Below are 20120 nucleotides of genomic sequence, written 5' to 3'. Positions count from 1 at the left end.
AGAATTAAGTAAACTATCCAATGTCATTGTCAGATAGTAGTTTTATGTACATCAACCAGCCATTGAAATATGTTCCTGCATCACGCACACCACATCACCTCAGAACGAGCCAGAATAATGCACTGCTTCCGAAATAGCAGTTTTCCAATCAATTGTTCCTCAACGATAAATACGTGGCATACTGGTGGTGAAATTTGGTATCTGAGTGAACTTAACGCCAATCAACTGTGGTGTGCAACAGTGGTGTTGGCACAGGTTTGATTTAATGCTTCATATTAACCTGATGATTTTGATATGTTGGGGAATATTTAGAAATGAATGAATTTCCTTCTTTAAGACACCATTTAATTTATCCACACATTAATGACTCATCAAATATAGCAGCATTTCAGTGACACCCGAACAGCTCCTGCAGACTTCAAAGGTTCTTCTATTTGACTGGGTCAATGTGATGGACAATATTGCAAGTCTGTTCAAACGCACATACGTCAATAAAGGGTTGGATTTCAGCAGCACACTCTCTATCAGCTGATCCTTTCACATTCTTGATCCACAGACCTAATTCTTCCAAAATTATTTTTTTTTGTTGAGATTCTTCACATCACAGCAGTAGTGCCACAGAACTCGACAGTTCAGCAATACTAATGCTACAATCTACCAACCAGAAAACTCAGACATTGAGAACCTTTGCTTTTAATATGTATAAAAATGAAACACTGCACAGTATAAAAAATAAAATCTGTATGGGAGGTGGTTATGGGTGCAACATGCACTCATGGGTTAGAGCTCCATCAGATACTTTCATCGTATCACAGCCAAGAACACACTCCAATCACTTGCGTTCTCTACATGAGGCTTTCATTAGATTTTCTTGCAATCAGAGTTCACTCAAATTGAACAGGAAACCTAAGTGGCACACAGTAGGTTTATCCTTTCACTTTTAGGACTTACTGTTCGAATCCAGCTCAAACTGATGGGATGAAAGGCTCCTCTCTATCTGTTGAGATTAGACACTCTGGATTGAATTCCTAGTAGTCCACAGCACACAACTGCAAATCAAATGATGCTTTGTGTACAATATATGGAAAGGACAATGGCCAAAGGCACAGACACTTGCCAGGTTTCACCTGTTGCCTCTGACTGAAACTAGCAATGGTATCAAAGCTAAATCAGTCCAGGTATTGGGGTGGGTCATTTTGGGTATGACTGACCTCTGAAGGAAAAGGATCAGTAGCATAAGAGATTCCATGAGAGTGGCTAGTGTGAGAAAGGGAAACATAAGAGAGGGAGGCCTTACTCTGCAAAAGCCAACTCTGGCAAGCTGACCCTGCACAACAAAACTTAAGTGTTCTAATCTCCAACACTGGCATCTCTCACCTTAACCAGTACAAAAAAAAACACCAGGGAAAAAAAAAATGAACATTTTGTTATGCCTTTACACTGGAATATATTTCCCCTATATTTCTCCTAGTGTAGTCTTAAACTTCCATTTTTGCTCTTTTGTTTTCTAATGCCTCTCCCTCTTAACCAAATCTGCTTACTGGAGCCAAGTGTTCACCTACTTCCAGGTTAATGCTTTGTTCTGTTGGATTGCTGGCAGCCCTGTGATAACAGTGACCGTTTACCTCTACTAAACTACTTGGACTTTCAACCTCCCATCGATTGGTCCTGATCAACCCTCTGAGACACTGAAAACCCCCTCCATGATTATTACGACTGGCCCCTCTAATATCAAGTTAATTCTTATTTTGTTACCCTTATCATTGGTGATTTAGTTGGCATAGACAAAGTACACAGCAGCAACATCAAGGTCAAAGTAGGGTTGCAGCAAAGAAACTAAAGTAAATCTCTTGTGTAGGACTTTTGGCTCTTAACTAAACAGGAAAGCACTTTACATTCAAAGCTCTCTCCCCAACTCTCTGTTGTCCCTCGGGGCAAGTTCTTGATTTCAACTTTCCATCTGTTGGGAGGCCCTGAGCAAAGAGCTGGTCACCTCAGTCTGCTCTAATTCAACTTGCATTTATATAGCGCCTTTAACGTAGCAAAGTGTGTCCCAAAGCGTTTCACGGAGTCGTAATCAGTCAAAAATGGACACCGAGCCAAAGGAGATATTAGGAGGGGCGACCAAAAGCTTGATCAAAGATGTAGGTTTTAAGGATGGTCTTAAAAGGAGGGGATGGGGGGAGAGAGAGGTTTCGGGAGGGAATTCCAGATCTTTGGGCCTTGACAGTTGAAGGCACAGCCGCCAATGGTGGAGCGATGGGATGCACAAGAGGCCAGAGTCAGAGAAACACGGTGGTCTTAGGGAGGTGGGGGGTGCGGGGGTTGGTTGAAAGGCTATAGCAGATTTCAGAGTTATGGAGGGGCAAGGCCATGAAGGGATTTAAACACTAGGATGGAAATTTTAAATTTGAGGCATTGGGGCATCAACAAATAATGATAGCAACTATTTAAAGGCCTCATTAAACAGTAACAGCTGATAACGTTCTTTTGAATGGGCTATTAACAGGATTACATTAACAACTCATCAGTGGATCCTGTCCAATAAAAATGGTCTTGTTCCTCTTAAAATGGGGTGTGCATCTCTGCATCTAATATCACCTCTGCTGCAAATCACATTTTTAGAATTTCTTAAATCTTTTTTCATCTGAGAAAGATTACTGCAATGTTTCCACTGCCTCAGCATTTCACTCAATTTGAAAGAGAGCATTGAGGAGCATTCAGTATAAATATTTTAAAATCACACATGCTGTGTTCTGCTGAATATCATTAAAGTACTCCTCCTCCTGCCACTTACTTAGCCCGAACAGAGTGAGACAGATCACCATCCTGTCATAGGGGGACAAACTATTTTGTATTCTGCCTGCTCCAAAAAAACAAATTGGATGTGAAAGAGGCTTTCTTCCTGATCATCATCAGGGTAGGAATGCAGCACTAGGCAGATGGTCAAACACCATTTACTTGTTATCTGTGCAGTCCTTCAATAATCAAGTGTGAGCTGCACACTGTACACTTACAGCTGTGCATGCACGCGTGGGAACTGGACACTGTACACTTACAGCTGTGTGCGTGGGGGAACTGGACACTGTACACTTACAGCTGTGTGCGTGGGGGAACTGGACACTGTACACTTACAGCTGTGTGTGTGGGGGAACTGGACACTGTACACTTACAGCTGTGTGTATAAAGCAGACACTACACAATTACAGCTCTGAATGTGAACTGTACACTGAACAATTACAGCTGTGTGAGAGAACCGGACATTGCACAATTACAGCCGTCTGTGAACTGGACATTGCACAATTACAGCCGTCTGTGAACTGGACATTGCACAATTACAGCCGTCTGTGAACTGGACATTGCACAATTACAGCCGTCTGTGAACTGGACATTGCACAATTACAGCTGTATGTGTGAACTGCACATTGCACACTTACTACTCTGTTTGAGAAACTGTAGTGCAATAAAGACAAAAACTGGGCACTCTGTTTAACTGGTGAACTTCCAAACACAATCAATGTGTGTGGAGCTGTCAACAAACAACTGAAGATATCCACAGCTCCGATACTCCCATTCAGCTCCGATACTCCCATTCAGCTCCGATACTCCCATTCAGCTCCGATACTCCCATTCAGCTCCGATACTCCCATTCAGCTCCGATACTCCCATTCAGCTCCGATACTCCCATTCAGCTCCGATACTCCCATTCAGCTCCGATACTCCCATTCAGCTCCGATACTCCCATTCAGCTCCGATACTCCCATTCAGCTCCGATACTCCCATTCAGCTCCGATACTCCCATTCAGCTCCGATACTCCCATTCAGCTCCGATACTCCCATTCAGCTCCAGAGAAATCAAAACAATTCTCAGTAGCTGAGTACAGACAGAACTTAGAGAGCTGCCACTATTGCTCTTTGATGATCCTTTCACTGTCTTGAACCCAAAGCTACTTTCTTAAATGTCTGAGCTCCCATCAGAGCCACCATCAGAGCAGTAGAAACTGAACCACATATCTGACTGATACATCATTGGATCTTTCTTCAATCTGCTTTTATTTTAGTTTTTGTTTTGAAAACCTGACTTGTCAAGAGGAGTCTAGTTCAATCATCAGTCAGATTTTGTGTACGTTTCAAAAATCTAACTTGCCTGGTTTTGGAGTCCCACTCTTCGTATACATGTGACATTGATGAAACAACTGCAATTGAATTTCTATGGTGTGTGGGCAAACTTGGTCCCAAGCCTGATGCTAACAGAATGTCAGATGCAAACACAGAATGCCCAGGACTGCTCTGTACCTGGATCAGGCTGCTGCGCAATTTCTCAAATGGCAGAAACGAGTTAACACATCACCGGGGATTTAAACCGATTTAATCGGCAGGCCCAGGACACAGCAGATCAGGGACTGGGATTTAAACCGATTTAATCTACAGACCCAGGACACAGCAGATCAGGGACTGGGATTTAAACCGATTTAATCTACAGACCCAGGACACAGCAGATCAGGGACTGGGATTTAAACCGATTTAATCTACAGACCCAGGACACAACAGATCAGGGACTGTGATTTAAACCGATTTAATCCACACACCCAGGACACAACAGGTCAGGGACTTCGGATCCTTGCTAATTCAAGTCACGTGATCAATAGTCAGTTAACATTCCAACCGGACGACATGGAGGGGATCCAAGGCAACCCGCAGTGGGGAACCTGTTAATATAATCCCACCAACAGTTGGTCAAATCTCAATGGCTTGTCCCTTGAAGCTACGAGAAGATTCAGTAAATTCTACACCAAACTGACCAAATATGCCAGAGACCTCTAGAGTAGAGCATCATTAAACAGTATCTTCTCCACTCTGATTCCTGCATCGAAACACTGAGCTCCTTGAGCTGTGAGCTGCAGAATCCCAGATCCAACACTTCAGTCCAGTATCTCCTGCAGCACAGGAAACATCTTGTGTTTGTAGACCAAAGGAGAAAATCACCTTATTATTAACAAGCCATTGCCACAGTCCTGCTGTACACCTTCGACCAACCAGCTCAAGAGTGGTATTCACCTCTCATTCTCCTCAGAGGAGGAGCTGGGCCTGGTAAAATGGGGTGACCAGAGTCTAATGTATCTTTTATCCGCGGCTATGATATCTCTTTAGCAGATTCAAAGTTCTCTAACTCGGAGCTCTGCTGATTGTTATGATTAGAGCCCTTGAAAGTGCCAGAACTTCACTGTAGCACAGCATCTCCTTTTCACAGTCATTAGCTGGAATGTTAAAGATGTTCCTTTGTTCCCACACTCCCTTCATCCAGAGCCTGGGCTCGTGGACTATAATTTGTGGGATGTGTGTGGGGGGGTGGGGTCTTGAGCAGACTATTTGTGATGTTTTAAATACTACTTACAGCGTGGAATGCAGCAAAGCCTTTAATATAGTTTCATGATTGAGGACCCGAGGTAGGTTAACAGCTGATTAATTATTTCCCTTGAAGATAGCAGTACATCAACTGTCTGCTGTAGAAAAAGACAACCTGCAGGCAGCATAGGCAGAACAGTCAGCTTTCAATATCATTAGAGGTGGCTTTTCATAGGAAGATCAGCCACTGAGAACGACTTCCGCACTAGAACACAATGGGGAGACCCCCCCCACACAATAGAACACGATGGGGAGACCCCCCCCACACAATAGAACACGATGGGGAGACCCCCCACTACATTAGAACACGATGGGGAGACCCCCCTACAACAGAACACGATGGGGAGACCCCCCCCCACAAAAGAACACGATGGGGAGACGCCCCCCACAATAGAACACGATGGGGAGACCCGCCCCACAATAGAACACGATGGGGAGACCCCCCACTACATTAGAACACGATGGGGAGACCCCCCTACAACAGAACACGATGGGGAGACCCCCCCCCACAAAAGAACACGATGGGGAGACGCCCCCCACAATAGAACACGATGGGGAGACCCCCCCCACAATAGAACACGATGGGGAGATGCCCCCCACAATAGAACACAATAGAACACGATGGGGAGACGCCCCCCACAATAGAACACGATGGGGAGACGCCCCCCACAATAAAACACGATGGGGAGACGCCTCCCACAATAAAACACGATGGGGAGACGCCCCCCACAATAAAACACGATGGGGAGACGCCCCCCACAATAAAACACGATGGGGAGACGCCCCCCCACAATAGAACACGATGGGGAGACGCCCCCCCACAATAGAACACGATGGGGAGACGCCCCCCCACAATAGAACACGATGGGGAGACGCCCCCCCACAATAGAACACGATGGGGAGACGCCCCCCCACAATAGAACACGATGGGGAGACGCCCCCCCACAATAGAACACGATGGGGAGACGCCCCCCCACAATAGAACACGATGGGGAGACGCCCCCCCACAATAGAACACGATGGGGAGACGCCCCCCCACAATAGAACACGATGGGGAGACGCCCCACTACATTAGAACACAATGGGAAGATGCCTCTTACAATAGAGCACATAGAAACATAGAAAATAGGAGCAAGAGTAGGCCATTCAGCCCTTCGGGCCTGCTCCGCCATTCAAAATGATCATGGCTGATCGTCTAACTCAGTACCCTGTTCCCGTTTTTTCCCCATATCTCTTGATCCCTTTAGCATTAAGAAATATATCTATCTCCTTCTTGAATACATCTAATGACAGGTTGACCACCCTCTGAGTGAAGAAATTTCTCCTCATCTCGGTTCTAAATGGCATACCCCGTATCCTGAGATTGTGATCTCTGGTTCTGGACTCCCCAGCCATCGGGAACATCCTCCCTGCATCTAGTCTGTCTAGTCCTGTTAGTATTTTATCTGTTTGGATGAGATCACCTCTCATTCTTCTAAACTCGAGTGAATATAGGCCTAGTTGACCCAATCTCTCCTCATACGACAGTCCTGCCATCCCAGGAATCAGTCTGGTAAACCTTTGTTGCACTCCCTCAATGGCAAGGACATCCTTCCTCAGATAAGGAGACCAAAACTGAACACAATACTCCAGATGTGGTCTCACCAAGACCCTGTATAACTACAGTAAGACATCCCTGTTCCTGTACTCAAATCCTCTTGCAATGAAGGCCAACATACCATTCACTTCCTAACTGCTTGCTGCACCTGAATGCTCGCTTTCAGCGACTGGTGTACAAGGACACCCAGGTCTCGTTGCACCTCCCCTTTTCCCAATCTATCACCATTCAGATAATAATCTGCCTTTTTGTTTTTACAACCAAAGTGGATAACCTCACATTTATCCACGTTATACGTTATGTGCATCTGCCATGTTCTTACCCACTTACCCAACTTATCGAAATCACATTGGAGCCTCTTTGCATCCTCCTCACAGCTCACATTCCACCCCAGCTTTGTGTCATCTGCAAACTTGGAAATGTTACATTTAGTTCCCTCATCCAAATCATTGATATATATTGTGAATAGCTGGGGCCCAAGTACTGATCCCTGTCACTGCCTGCCACCCGGAAAAAGACCCGTTTATTCCTACTCTGTGTCCTGTCTGTCAACCAATTCTCAATCCATGCCAGTATATTCCCCCCAATCCCATGTGCTTTCATTTTGCACACTAACCTCTTGCGTGGGACCTTATCAAAAGCCTTCTGAAAATCCAAGTACACCACATCCACTGGTTCTCCCCTATCTATTCTACTAGTTACCTCCTCAAAAAACTCCAGTAGATTTGTTAAGCATGATTTCCCTTTCATAAACCCATGCTGCCTTTGTCCAATCCCGTTAATGCCCTCCAAGTGTTCTGTTATCACATCTTTTATAATAGACTCTAGCATTTTCCCCACTACTGATGTTAGGCTAACTGGTCCGTAATTCCCTGTTTTTTCTCCCTCCTTTTTAAATAGTGGGGTTACATTTGCCACCCTCCAATCTGTAGGAATTGTTCCAGAATCTATAGAATTTTGGAAGATGATCACCAATGCATCCACTATTTCCAGGGCCACTTCCTTTCGTACTCTGGGATGTAGATTATCAGGCCCTGGGGGTTTGTCAGCCTTTAGCCCCATTAATTTCCCTAGCACTATTTTTTTTTTTACTAATACTGGTTTCCTTCAGTTCCTCCCTCTCACTAGACCCTTGGTTCCCTAACATTTCTGGGCGGTTATTTGTGTCCTCCTTTGTGAAGACAGAAGCAAAGTATGTGTTTAATTGTTCCGCCATTTCTTTGTTCCCCATTATAATTTCCCCCATTTCTGACTGTAAGGGACCTACATTTGTCTTCACTAATCTTTTTCTCTTAACATATTTATAGAAGCTTTTACAGTCAGTTTTTATGTTCCCTGCTATTTTACTCTCATACTCTATTTTCCCCTCTTAATCAATCTCTTTGTTCTCCTTTGCTGAATTCTGAACTGCTCCCAATCCTCAGGCTTGCCGCTTTTTCTGGCAATTTTAAATGTCTCCTCTTTGGATCTAATACTATCCCTAATTTCTTTTGTAAGCCACGGTTGAGCCACCTTTCCTGTTTTATTTTTGCGCCAGACAGGAATGAATAATTGTTGTAATTCCTGCACACGTTCTTTAAATATTAGCCATTGCCTATCCACCGTCATCCCTTTTAGTAAAGTTCCCCAATCTATCATAACCAACTCGCAGCTCATACTTTCATAATTTCCTTTATTTAGATTCAGGACCCTAGTTTCAGATTCAACTACTTCACTCTCCATCTTAATGAGGAATTCTATCATGTTATGGTCGCTCTTCCCTAAGGGACCCCGCACAATGCGATGGGGAGACCCCCTACCACAGAACGCGATGGGGAGACCCCCTACCACAGAACGCGATGGGGAGACCCCCTACCACAGAACGCGATGGGGAGACCCCCTACCACAGAACGCGATGGGGAGACCCCCTACCACAGAACGCGATGGGGAGACCCCCTACCACAGAACGCGATGGGGAGACCCCCTACCACAGAACGCGATGGGGAGACCCCCTACCACAGAACGCGATGGGGAGACCCCCTACCACAGAACGCGATGGGGAGACCCCCTACCACAGAACGCGATGGGGAGACCCCCTACCACAGAACGCGATGGGGAGACCCCCTACCACAGAACGCGATGGGGAGACCCCCTACCACAGAATACGATGGGGAGACCCCCTACCACAGAACACAGTAGACAGTCTAGCTTCTCCTTAAATCTGCACTTCAGTAGTGGCTATGGGTGCATGAACAGAAGCATCTGTATGACCCACAGATTGTACGCTCACCGGTGTAAATACAGGAAATAGCCAAGCACTGGCAACACTCCGATAGGGTGGGGAGCAAGAAAATATACTGGTTCAACGTCGTAGGCCAGCAGAAAGCATCGGGTGGCAGAAGGGCCAAGATGGTACAGATTCAGACTGGGGAAAGGGTGGAACCAATCATTCTGCTTCATTTCTGAAATGAAATTAAATTTCCAGTGTATGAAACTGGCCGAGGGAACAGGCGGGCAAGAGGTGAAAGAGGGGAAAAAATAGGGGTTTGCGTCTGGTTTAATCACATGGAGAGTTACTAATTTCAACCAGGGAGTGGGCAGTTCGGAACCAAGTACCATCCGCATCAGGAAGGTGAAATGGAAATAGCAGGGGTCAACCCCGAGGTCGTGGGCCCATCATTAGGGGTGGCACAGGTTGATTCCCGCTTTCTCAGGTGGGAGATGGTAATACCTTCTTGTCCAGGTGAGGGGGCGTAGGCAAAACTGGAGATTTGATTCAATATTCAAATCAAACGAACCAATTGGTCATAACTCAATCTGTTTTTATTGGATATTTCAAAACTAGATTGTCAGGAGTTCTTTTTTTAAAAACAGTTAAGTGTCAGCCTCGGCTCAATTTGTACCACTCTCGTTTCTGAATCAGAAGGTTGAGGGTTCAAGCCTCACTCCAAGACTTGAGTACAAAATCACGGCTGACACTTCAGTGCAGTACTGAGGGAGTGCTGCACCGTCGGAGGGACTGTCTTTTGGATGAGACGTTAAACCGAGGCCCCGTCGGAATGTTCAGGTGGATGTAAAAGATCCCATGGCACCATTAAGTGTCGGGAGTTCCCCCGGTAACCTGGCCAACATTCCTTCCTCAATCAACAAGTTACCTCATTGATGATTGTTGGATCTTGCTTTGTGCAAAATGGCTACTGCATTTGCCTACATAACAACTGCACTTCAAAGTAATTCATTTTACATAAAGCACTTTGCAACATCCCGGAGACTTGATTAGGGGCTAAATGAAATGCAAGTCTCTTTGTGAAACAGCTGCTGTGGAAACGTTTCAAAGCACTGCTGCTATTTTTTTTTTTAAAAGTTGTCTGTTTTGTTTATGCCAGGTGCAAAGAGGCAGAATCTGAGCTTGCTGCGATTGCCCAAACAGGCAATTCGAATCAAGGGGTGCTGGTATTTTGCAATCTTCATTCTTAGACTGAAATCAGTTTTGACAAATTCCAGGCCTTGCTGCTGGAGCTCTGCACGTGCAATCACATGGTTATTTACAGTATCCACCTGCAGACGGCAAGGACCACCAGCAAGACTCAGCTGTTCGACCAGCACGAAGCACCTTCTAAAGTCAGCAGCACAGCTGCTGGTTAATATTCTCTAACTTCTCCTGTTGCTGAATCACTTAGTTGGTTGATTCATTCATGACCATGGTCTGCTTTCTCCCCCTCTTTAGGCATTCGTTGGGAGCCTGGGTTTGACCTGTGGTGAAGTAGGTTCGGTTTGAATCAAATCCTCCTGCAGGGTCCTGAATTGGATTGTGGTGCAATGTCAAACTGAACGGGGAAAACCTCATTCTCAATACAGGGTAAACAACAGTCCCGCCACAGGCAGACTGCGGATGGCCAGAGCAATCAGAACATGCATTTATATAGCGCCTTTCACAACCTCAAGGCATCCCAAAGCGCTTTACAGGAAATAAAGTACTGTTGCAATGTAGGAAACGCAGCATCGAATTTGTGCACAGCAAGATCCCACAAACACAAAAGAGTCAGAAACTTGCATGCTGTACAAGGATCTAGAGATTATCGGGTTTTAGCAACTCAGTTTCTTCAGGTACAGACAGACTAACATTGTATTTGGTGACTTGGGGAGCAGTCAAGTCAGCAGAAATGTAGATGGCTTCTGGAAGTAGCGCAGCTCTCTACAGTTACGCCATATCTATCTTCTCCTCCTGTACAGTCAACAATCTCATGAATCAGCCCTATTAACTGGGTTGTTTCCACCACAGGGAATAATGTGTAATCCAGGGATCCCTTGACCTCACTGCGAGCAGTTCTGGATGTGAGTGATGGGGGCCCAATGCCCACAATCAGCAGGGCACCCTCATCCAGCAACCATTGGAGGCGTAAACTGCTCACCCATTGGGTGGTGGTAAAATTGCACACTGTACCATTTATACTTGGGCTCTTCACCTCAAACGATGTCACTGATAGGGCAGTGCCAGACTTATCACAAGAGTTCATCACAAGAGGGACCTCTTTTAAAAAAAACACAAAGACACATCTTAAATAAATTGCGCTTATAATTTGAGGTCGCACAATTCAAGGCACAAGAATCGGATCCTTTCATAATGTGAACGGTCAATACTCACCTCAACATAACAGAATATTCCAGACACCAGGATTGATCCAGATGAGGGAGGGCACTCTCATCTATCCACAATAAAAACTTTACACTGCTCCATCATGTCATCTAACTAACTCTTGAATGAGATTTTCACGACCTGGCCCAGCCCGACCCAGGCCTATCCAAATGTCGAGCACATAGTGAAATTCTTCCTGACGTTGGTCACAAACTTTCCTCCTGCCAGTTTTAACTCTTGTTGCTGTATCCTGGCACAGTACAATGGGAGGGTGATTCTCTGTCAGACCCAAGGAGTCCCCGAGAGCTACTCAATGACACACCAATAAAAGCCACGTTAAAGAGGGAGGCACTGCTCTCAATAAACGCACAGACAGCTCCATCTACATTGCTTGCTGTGGCTCCCGCCGAATGTTCTCAAACATTCATTGGTTGTGATCTTCCAAAATTCCCTAGATTCTAGAACAGTCCCAGCGGATTGGAAGGTAGCAAATGTAACCCCGACATTCAAGAAAGGAGGGAGAAAGAAAACAGGGAACTACAGGCCAGTTAGCCTGACATCAGTAGTCGGGGAAATGCTGGAATTCATTATTAAGGAAGTGGTAACGGGGCACTTAGAAAATCATAATATGATTGGACAGAATCAACATGGTTTTATGAAAGGGAAATTGTGTTTGACAAATTTATTAGAGTCTTTGAGGGTGTAACTAGCAGGGTAGATAAAGGGGAACCAGTGGATGTAGTATATTTGGATTTTCAAAAGGCATTCGATAAGGTGCCACATAAAAGGTTGTTACACAAGGTAAGGGCTCATGGGGTTGGGGGTAATATATTAGCATGGATAGAGGATTGGCTAAAGGACAGAAAACAGAGAGTAGGGATAAATGGGTCATTTTCAGGTTGTCAGGCTATAACTAGTGGGATGCTGCAATGATCAGTGCTTGGGCCTCAGCTATTTACAATCTGTATTAATGATTTAGATGAAGTTTGCTGACGATACAAAGCTAGGTGGGAAATTAAGCTGCGAGGAGGACACAAAGAGTCTGCAAGGAGATATAGACCAGTTAAGTGAGTGGGCAAGAAGGTGGCAGATGGAGTATAATGTGGGGAAATGTGAGGTTATTCACTTTGGCAGGAAGAATAGAAAAACAGAATATTTTTTAAATGGTGAGAAACTATTAAATGTTGGTGTTGAGAGTGTCTTTGGTGTCCTGGTACAAGAAACACAGAAAGTTAGCACGCAGGTACAGCAAGCAATTAGGAAGGCAAATGGCATGTTGGCTTTTATTGCAAGGGGGTTGGAGTACAAGAGTGAGGAAGTCCTGCTACAATTCTACAGGCCCTGAGACCACACCTGGAGTACTGTGTACAGTTTTGATCTCCTTATCTAAGGAAGGATATACTTGCCTCAGAGGCGGTGCAACGAAGGTTCACTAGATTGATTCCCGGGATGAGAGGGTTGGCCTATGAGGAGAGGTTAGACTACAATGGGCCTAAATTCTCTGGAGTTTAGAAGAATGAGAGGTGATCTTATTGAAACTTATAAGATTCTGAGGGGGTAGATGCTAGGGGGAAGGGGTCGGCCATTTAAAACTAAGATAAGGAGGCATTTCCTCACTCAGAGAGCTGTGAATCTTTGAAATTCTCTACCCCAAAGGGCTGTGGATGCCAAGTCATTGAATATATTCAAGACTGAGATCGATAGATTTTTGGACTCTCGGGGAATCAAGGGATATGGGGGTCAGGTAGGAAAGTGAGTTGAGATCTGATTGAATGGCGGAACAGGCTCGAGGGGACATATGGCCTACTCCTGCTCCTATTTCTTATGTTCTTAGCATTTACCTGTCATCATCATCACTACATGGAATGGAATAAAAGGAACACGGTCATGGAACTGCCGAGCGAGTGTTAAAACTATCATCAGTGAAGCACGGGTTCATCGGATTAAGGTCACTTGGAGGGTGCAAATGAATCATGCCCTTTACCGTGTCACAATAACCACACTCACAATCAGCAAAAAAAGATTTGGCCAAATAATCCTCTAAAGCATGTTTGATAAAGCAGGACCTGGCCCCTGAAACACATCCCTGTGGATAACAACTACCTTCAGTATTATTCCCATCACACCGCAACTTCCCTCACCATGCTAATTCAGGCCTCCTGTTACTAACCAGAGACGCACAAGGTGCTGTTCTGATACTATGGCTTTTGCTTATTTTAAACAATCCAGTTTCCATGACGACCTGATAGTACAGCACTCCAGAGTATGGTTGCCACGTTACATTGCATACTATTGCTTCTCCGTTATAATTCCTCACACGGCAAGTTCCTGACTGGCCAACAGCTTCCAGCCTGGGGTCTGGGTTTGAACCAGAGTGATGAGATGGAAGTCCTTTTCCTTACTCTCGTTCACACATTTGTGAAGATCCTGGGGTAACTTTCCTACTTAGTGTGGCTGGTGGATAGCCTCACTCTCTGTTAGTCCATATCACAAATTAGGTTAAACCTGTACACAGAATACCCTATTTTTTGATGGGTATTACCGGGGGGCAAGGCTACTCACTAGCAATGCAAAGTCAAAATTGCCCCCTCCCAGGTGAAATGGGCAGTGAGTATGTTTCAAATAAGTCCCCAGTCAGTGAGGGTCACAGCAATGAGTAGTGAACCTCTGATCTCACCCAGTGAAAGCGGGAGGGTTCATATCATGATGAACACTCGCATTGCAGGCAATGTCCCTCCAAGGTCAGGTTTAACGGGTATTGATGGAGCAGATTAGAAGGAGCGTCACTGTTCACCTGACTGTGGACTAGTTCAGATGGGCATGAATGGTGCTGACATTATGCGCCAAGAGGAGGAAAAAGCTCGATTTCCAATAGTCAACGTCCCTCACTTCAATGAATACACACGAAACACTCCATTTGTAAAGGCACCAATAACCCAAGGCGATCTGCTTGCCCTTGGTTTTTGGAATTCTTGAACGTAATCATTTCATTTAACGTCAGCCGCACACCCCAGACACTGTACACACCGCCGCCGTCTACTCACCCCAGACACTGCACGCACCGCCCCCGTCTACTCACCCCAGACACTGTACGCACCGCCCCGTCTACTCACCCCAGACACTGTACGCACCGCCCCCGTCTGCTCACCCCAGACACTGCACGCACCGCCCCCGTCTGCTCACCCCAGACACTGTACACACCGCCCCCGTCTACTCACCCCAGACACTGTGTACAACATCAGTCTACTCACCCCAGACACTGTGTACAACATCAGTCTACTCACCCCAGACACTGTACACACCGCCCCCGTCTACTCACCCCAGACACTGCACGCACCGCCCCCGTCTGCTCACCCCAGACACTGTACGCACCGACCCCGTCTGCTCACCCCAGACACAGTACACACCGCCCCCGTCTGCTCACCCCAGACACTGTACACACCGCCCCCGTCTACTCACCCCAGACACTGTACACACCGCCCCCGTCTACTCACCCCAGACACTGTGTACAACATCAGTCTACTCACCCCAGACACTGTGTACAACATCAGTCTACTCACCCCAGACACTGTACACACCGCCCCCGTCTACTCACCCCAGACACTGCATGCACCGCCCCCGTCTGCTCACCCCAGACACTGTACGCACCGCCCCCGTCTGCTCACCCCAGACACTGTACGCACCGACCCCGTCTGCTCACCCCAGACACTGTACGCACCGACCCCGTCTGCTCACCCCAGACACTGTACGCACCGACCCCGTCTGCTCACCCCAGACACTGTACACACCGCCCCCGTCTACTCACCCCAGACACTGAACACACCGCCCCCGTCTACTCACCCCAGACACTGCGTACAACATCCGTCTACTCACCCCAGACACTGCGTACAACATCCGTCTACTCACCCCAGACACTGCGTACAACATCCGTCTACTCACCCCAGACACTGCGTACAACATCCGTCTACTCACCCCAGACACTGCGTACAACATCCGTCTACTCACCCCAGACACTGCGTACAACATCCGTCTACTCACCCCAGACACTGTGTACAACATCCGTCTACTCACCCCAGACACTGTACACACCGCCCCCGTTTACTCACCCCAGACACTGTATACACCACCCCCGTCTACTCACCCCAGACACTGTGTACAACATCCGTCTACTCACCCCAGACACTGCGTACAACATCCGTCTACTCACCCCAGACACTGCGTACAACATCCGTCTACTCACCCCAGACACTGCGTACAACATCCGTCTACTCACCCCAGACACTGCGTACAACATCCGTCTACTCACCCCAGACACTGCGTACAACATCCGTGTACTCACCCCAGACACTGCGTACAACATGCGTCTACTCACCCCAGACACTGCGTACAACATGCGTGTACTCACCCCAGACACTGCGTACAACATGCGTGTACTCACCCCAGACACTGTGTACATGCGTGTACTCACCCCAGACACTGTGTACAACATGTGTGTACTCACCCCAGACACTGCGTACAACATGCGTGTACTCACCCCAGACACTGTGTACAACATGCGTGTACTCACCCCAGACACACTGTACAACATCCGTGTACTCACCCCAGACACTGTGTACAACATCCGTGTACTCACCCCAGACACTGTACGCACCGCCCCCGTCTACTCACCCCAGACACTGCACGCACCGCCCCCGTCTACTCACCCCAGACACTGCACGCACCGCCCCCGTCTACTCACCCCAGACACTGCACGCACCGCCCCCGTCTGCTCACCCCAGACACTGTACGCACCGCCCCCGTCTACTCACCCCAGACACTGTGTACAACATCAGTCTACTCACCCCAGACACTGTGTACAACATCAGTCTACTCACCCCAGACACTGTACACACCGCCCCCGTCTACTCACCCCAGACACTGCACGCACCGCCCCCGTCTGCTCACCCCAGACACTGTACGCACCGCCCCCGTCTGCTCACCCCAGACACTGTACGCACCGACCCCGTCTGCTCACCCCAGACACTGTACGCACCGACCCCGTCTGCTCACCCCAGACACTGTACACACCGCCCCCGTCTACTCACCCAAGACACTGTACACACCGCCCCCATCGACTCACCCCAGACACTGTACACACCGCCCCCGTCTACTCACCCCAGACACTGTACACACCGCCCCGGTCTACTCACCCAAGACACTGCACACACCGCCCCCATCGACTCACCCCAGACACTGTACACACCGCCCCCGTCTACTCACCCCAGACACTGTACACACCGCCCCCGTCTACTCACCCCAGACAATGTACACACCGCCCCCGTCTACTCACCCCAGACACTGTGTACACCGCCCCCGTCTACTCACCCCAGACACTGAACACACCGCCCCCGTCTACTCACCCCAGACACTGAACACACCGCCCCCGTCTACTCACCCCAGACACTGCGTACAACATCCGTCTACTCACCCCAGACACTGCGTACAACATCCGTCTACTCACCCCAGACACTGCGTACAACATCCGTCTACTCACCCCAGACACTGCGTACAACATCCGTCTACTCACCCCAGACACTGCGTACAACATCCGTCTACTCACCCCAGACACTGCGTACAACATCCGTCTACTCACCCCAGACACTGCGTACAACATCCGTCTACTCACCCCAGACACTGCGTACAACATCCGTCTACTCACCCCAGACACTGTGTACAACATCCGTCTACTCACCCCAGACACTGTACACACCGCCCCCGTTTACTCACCCCAGACACTGTATACACCGCCCCCGTCTACTCACCCCAGACACTGTATACAACATCCGTCTACTCACCCCAGACACTGCGTACAACATCCGTCTACTCACCCCAGACACTGCGTACAACATCCGTCTACTCACCCCAGACACTGCGTACAACATCCGTCTACTCACCCCAGACACTGCGTACAACATCCGTCTACTCACCCCAGACACTGCGTACAACATCCGTCTACTCACCCCAGACACTGCGTACAACATCCGTCTACTCACCCCAGACACTGCGTACAACATCCGTCTACTCACCCCAGACACTGCGTACAACATGCGTGTACTCACCCCAGACACTGTGTACATGCGTGTACTCACCCCAGACACTGTGTACAACATGCGTGTACTCACCCCAGACACTGCGTACAACATGCGTGTACTCACCCCAGACACTGTGTACAACATCCGTGTACTCACCCCAGACACTGTGTACAACATCCGTGTACTCACCCCAGACACTGTGTACAACATCCGTGTACTCACCCCAGACACTGTGTACAACATCCGTGTACTCACCCCAGACACTGTGTACAACATCCGTGTACTCACCCCAGACACTGTGTACAACATCCGTGTACTCACCCCAGACACTGTGTACAACATCCGTGTACTCACTCCAGACACTGTGTACAACATCCATGTACTCACTCCAGACACTGTGTACAACATCCGTGTACTCACTCCAGACAGTATACAACACTTCGGCCCACTTGTTGTTACACATGACAACACATTACTTCCATTAGTTATTAGTTATCCTGGTTATGTTCTCTCAAAGACAACTCTTCAAGTTTTGTTATCCACTGCAAATAATTCCCAGCCACTCAACTACACTAGTTAAATTAGCAGAGTCAGAGTGAGTCTGACCTTTCACCCATTTAATGTTCTCCAGTACACAATAGTTGTATTAGTCATTTTAATTATGGCAACTAGCAATTAGCAACTAGTTATACTTTTCAGTTTGAGACACTTGAGCCCTGTTTCTGATGTACTCTACACAAGGTCTAAATCATCCCCACAAGTCTGCAGTTATAATTTACACCTTTAATGGTTATACTAGTAACACATTGTTAACACCAGTTACATCAATAGGTAACTCAGTTCCACCTGCAGCTCACACTTTGTTATCATTAACTTTCCCACTAGTTATACTAACTTACACAAGGTACTTCTGTCAGTTGCTCTCTGGACCAGTGCTAAGATCTCTGGCCCCGGCAAATTACGCTAGTTATGTCAGGTATGCTAGTTAGCCTCTAGTTAAGCCGCTGGCACCCACCTGCTTGCACCGTGTCGCTCAGGTCGTGTCCGGCCGCGCTCCGCGGGAACTCCTTCAGTTTGCGGCCGCTGAAGCCCAGGGTCCCCGAGCCCGCGGCCTCCTCCAGCGCCCGTTCCAGGCTGCGGGGCAGCGGCGCCGCGCCAGCGCCACAACCGGGGCCGCCTCCCGCTCCCAGGCCCGGGCCCGGACCGTCCGCCGACGCCATGGTCACCGAGGGGCCCGCCGGCTCACTGCGTCTGTCGCTCGGGCCCCGCCGATCCGCCGCTTCTCATTTCTCGCTGCGCACCGACCGGGAGAGAAAAGACAAATGAGGCGGAAACCAGGGGCCGGGAGGGCGGGGAGCGGGGCAGCGCAGCCTGCGGGCCGCGGGGGGAACTGCAGGCCGCCGGGGGGGAGACAGCGCCGCCCGCCGGTCACCGCCTGTAACTGCAGGCCGCCGGGGGGAGACAGCGCCGCCCGCCGGCCACCGCCTGTAACTGCAGGTCTCTGCGGGGAGACAGCGCCGCCCGCCGGTCACCGCCTGTAACTGCAGGCCGCCGGGGGAGACAGCGCCGCCCGCCGGCCACCGCCTGTAACTGCAGGCCGCCGGGGGGAGACAGCGCCGCCCGCCGGCCACCGCCTGTAACTACAGGTCTCTGCGGGGAGACAGCGCCGCCCGCCGGTCACCGCCTGTAACTACAGGCCGCCGGGGGGAGACAGCGCCGCCCGCTGGCCACCGCCTGTAACTGCAGGCCGCCGGGGGGAGACAGCGCCGCCCGCCGGTCACCGCCTGTAACTGCAGGCCGCCGGGGGGAGACAGCGCCGCCCGCCGGTCACCGCCTGTAACTGCAGGTCTCTGCGGGGAGACAGCGCCGCCCGCCGGCCACCGCCTGTAACTACAGGTCTCTGCGGGGAGACAGCGCCGCCCGCCGGCCACCGCCTGTAACTACAGGTCTCTGCGGGGAGACAGCGCCGCCCGCCGGTCACCGCCTGTAACTGCAGGTCTCTGCGGGGAGACAGCGCCGCCCGCCGGTCACCGCCTGTAACTGCAGGCCGCCGGGGGGGAGACAGCGCCGCCCGCCGGTCACCGCCTGTAACTGCAGGCCGCCGTGGGAGACAGCGCCGCCCGCCGGTCACCGCCTGTAACTGCAGGGAGACAGCGCCGCCCGCCGGCCACCGCCTGTAACTGCAGGCCGCCGGGGGAGACAGCGCCGCCCGCCGGCCACCGCCTGTAACTACAGGGAGACAGCGCCGCCCGCCGGCCACTGCCTGTAACTACAGGGAGACAGCGCCGCCCGCCGGCCACCGCCTGTAACTACAGGTCTCTGCGGGGAGACAGCGCCGCCCGCTGGCCACCGCCTGTAACTGCGGGGAGACAGCACCGCCCGCCGGCCACCGCCTGTAACTACAGGCCGCCGCGGGGAAACAGCACCGCCC

General features: G+C 49.4%; 1 protein-coding gene across 3 annotated transcripts in view; it reads right to left on the bottom strand.

The window, feature by feature from the left end:
• Positions 1–19028, bottom strand: part of lrch1 (leucine-rich repeats and calponin homology (CH) domain containing 1) — a 177521-nt gene extending 158493 nt beyond the window's left edge. For all 3 annotated transcript variants that reach the window (XM_067992562.1, XM_067992564.1, XM_067992563.1), the window contains exon 1: positions 18705–19028. In XM_067992562.1, coding sequence (XP_067848663.1) covers positions 18705–18909 — 205 coding nt within the window. In that variant the 5' untranslated portion in view covers positions 18910–19028. The remainder of the gene's footprint in view (positions 1–18704) is intronic.
• Positions 19029–20120: the final 1092 nt, after the last annotated feature.

Source organism: Heptranchias perlo, chromosome 11, assembly GCF_035084215.1.
Source record: "Heptranchias perlo isolate sHepPer1 chromosome 11, sHepPer1.hap1, whole genome shotgun sequence".
Lineage (NCBI taxonomy): Eukaryota > Metazoa > Chordata > Chondrichthyes > Hexanchiformes > Hexanchidae > Heptranchias > Heptranchias perlo.
The sequence above is the reverse complement of the archived record's forward strand: the minus strand, read 5'-3'. Positions and strand labels throughout refer to the sequence as shown.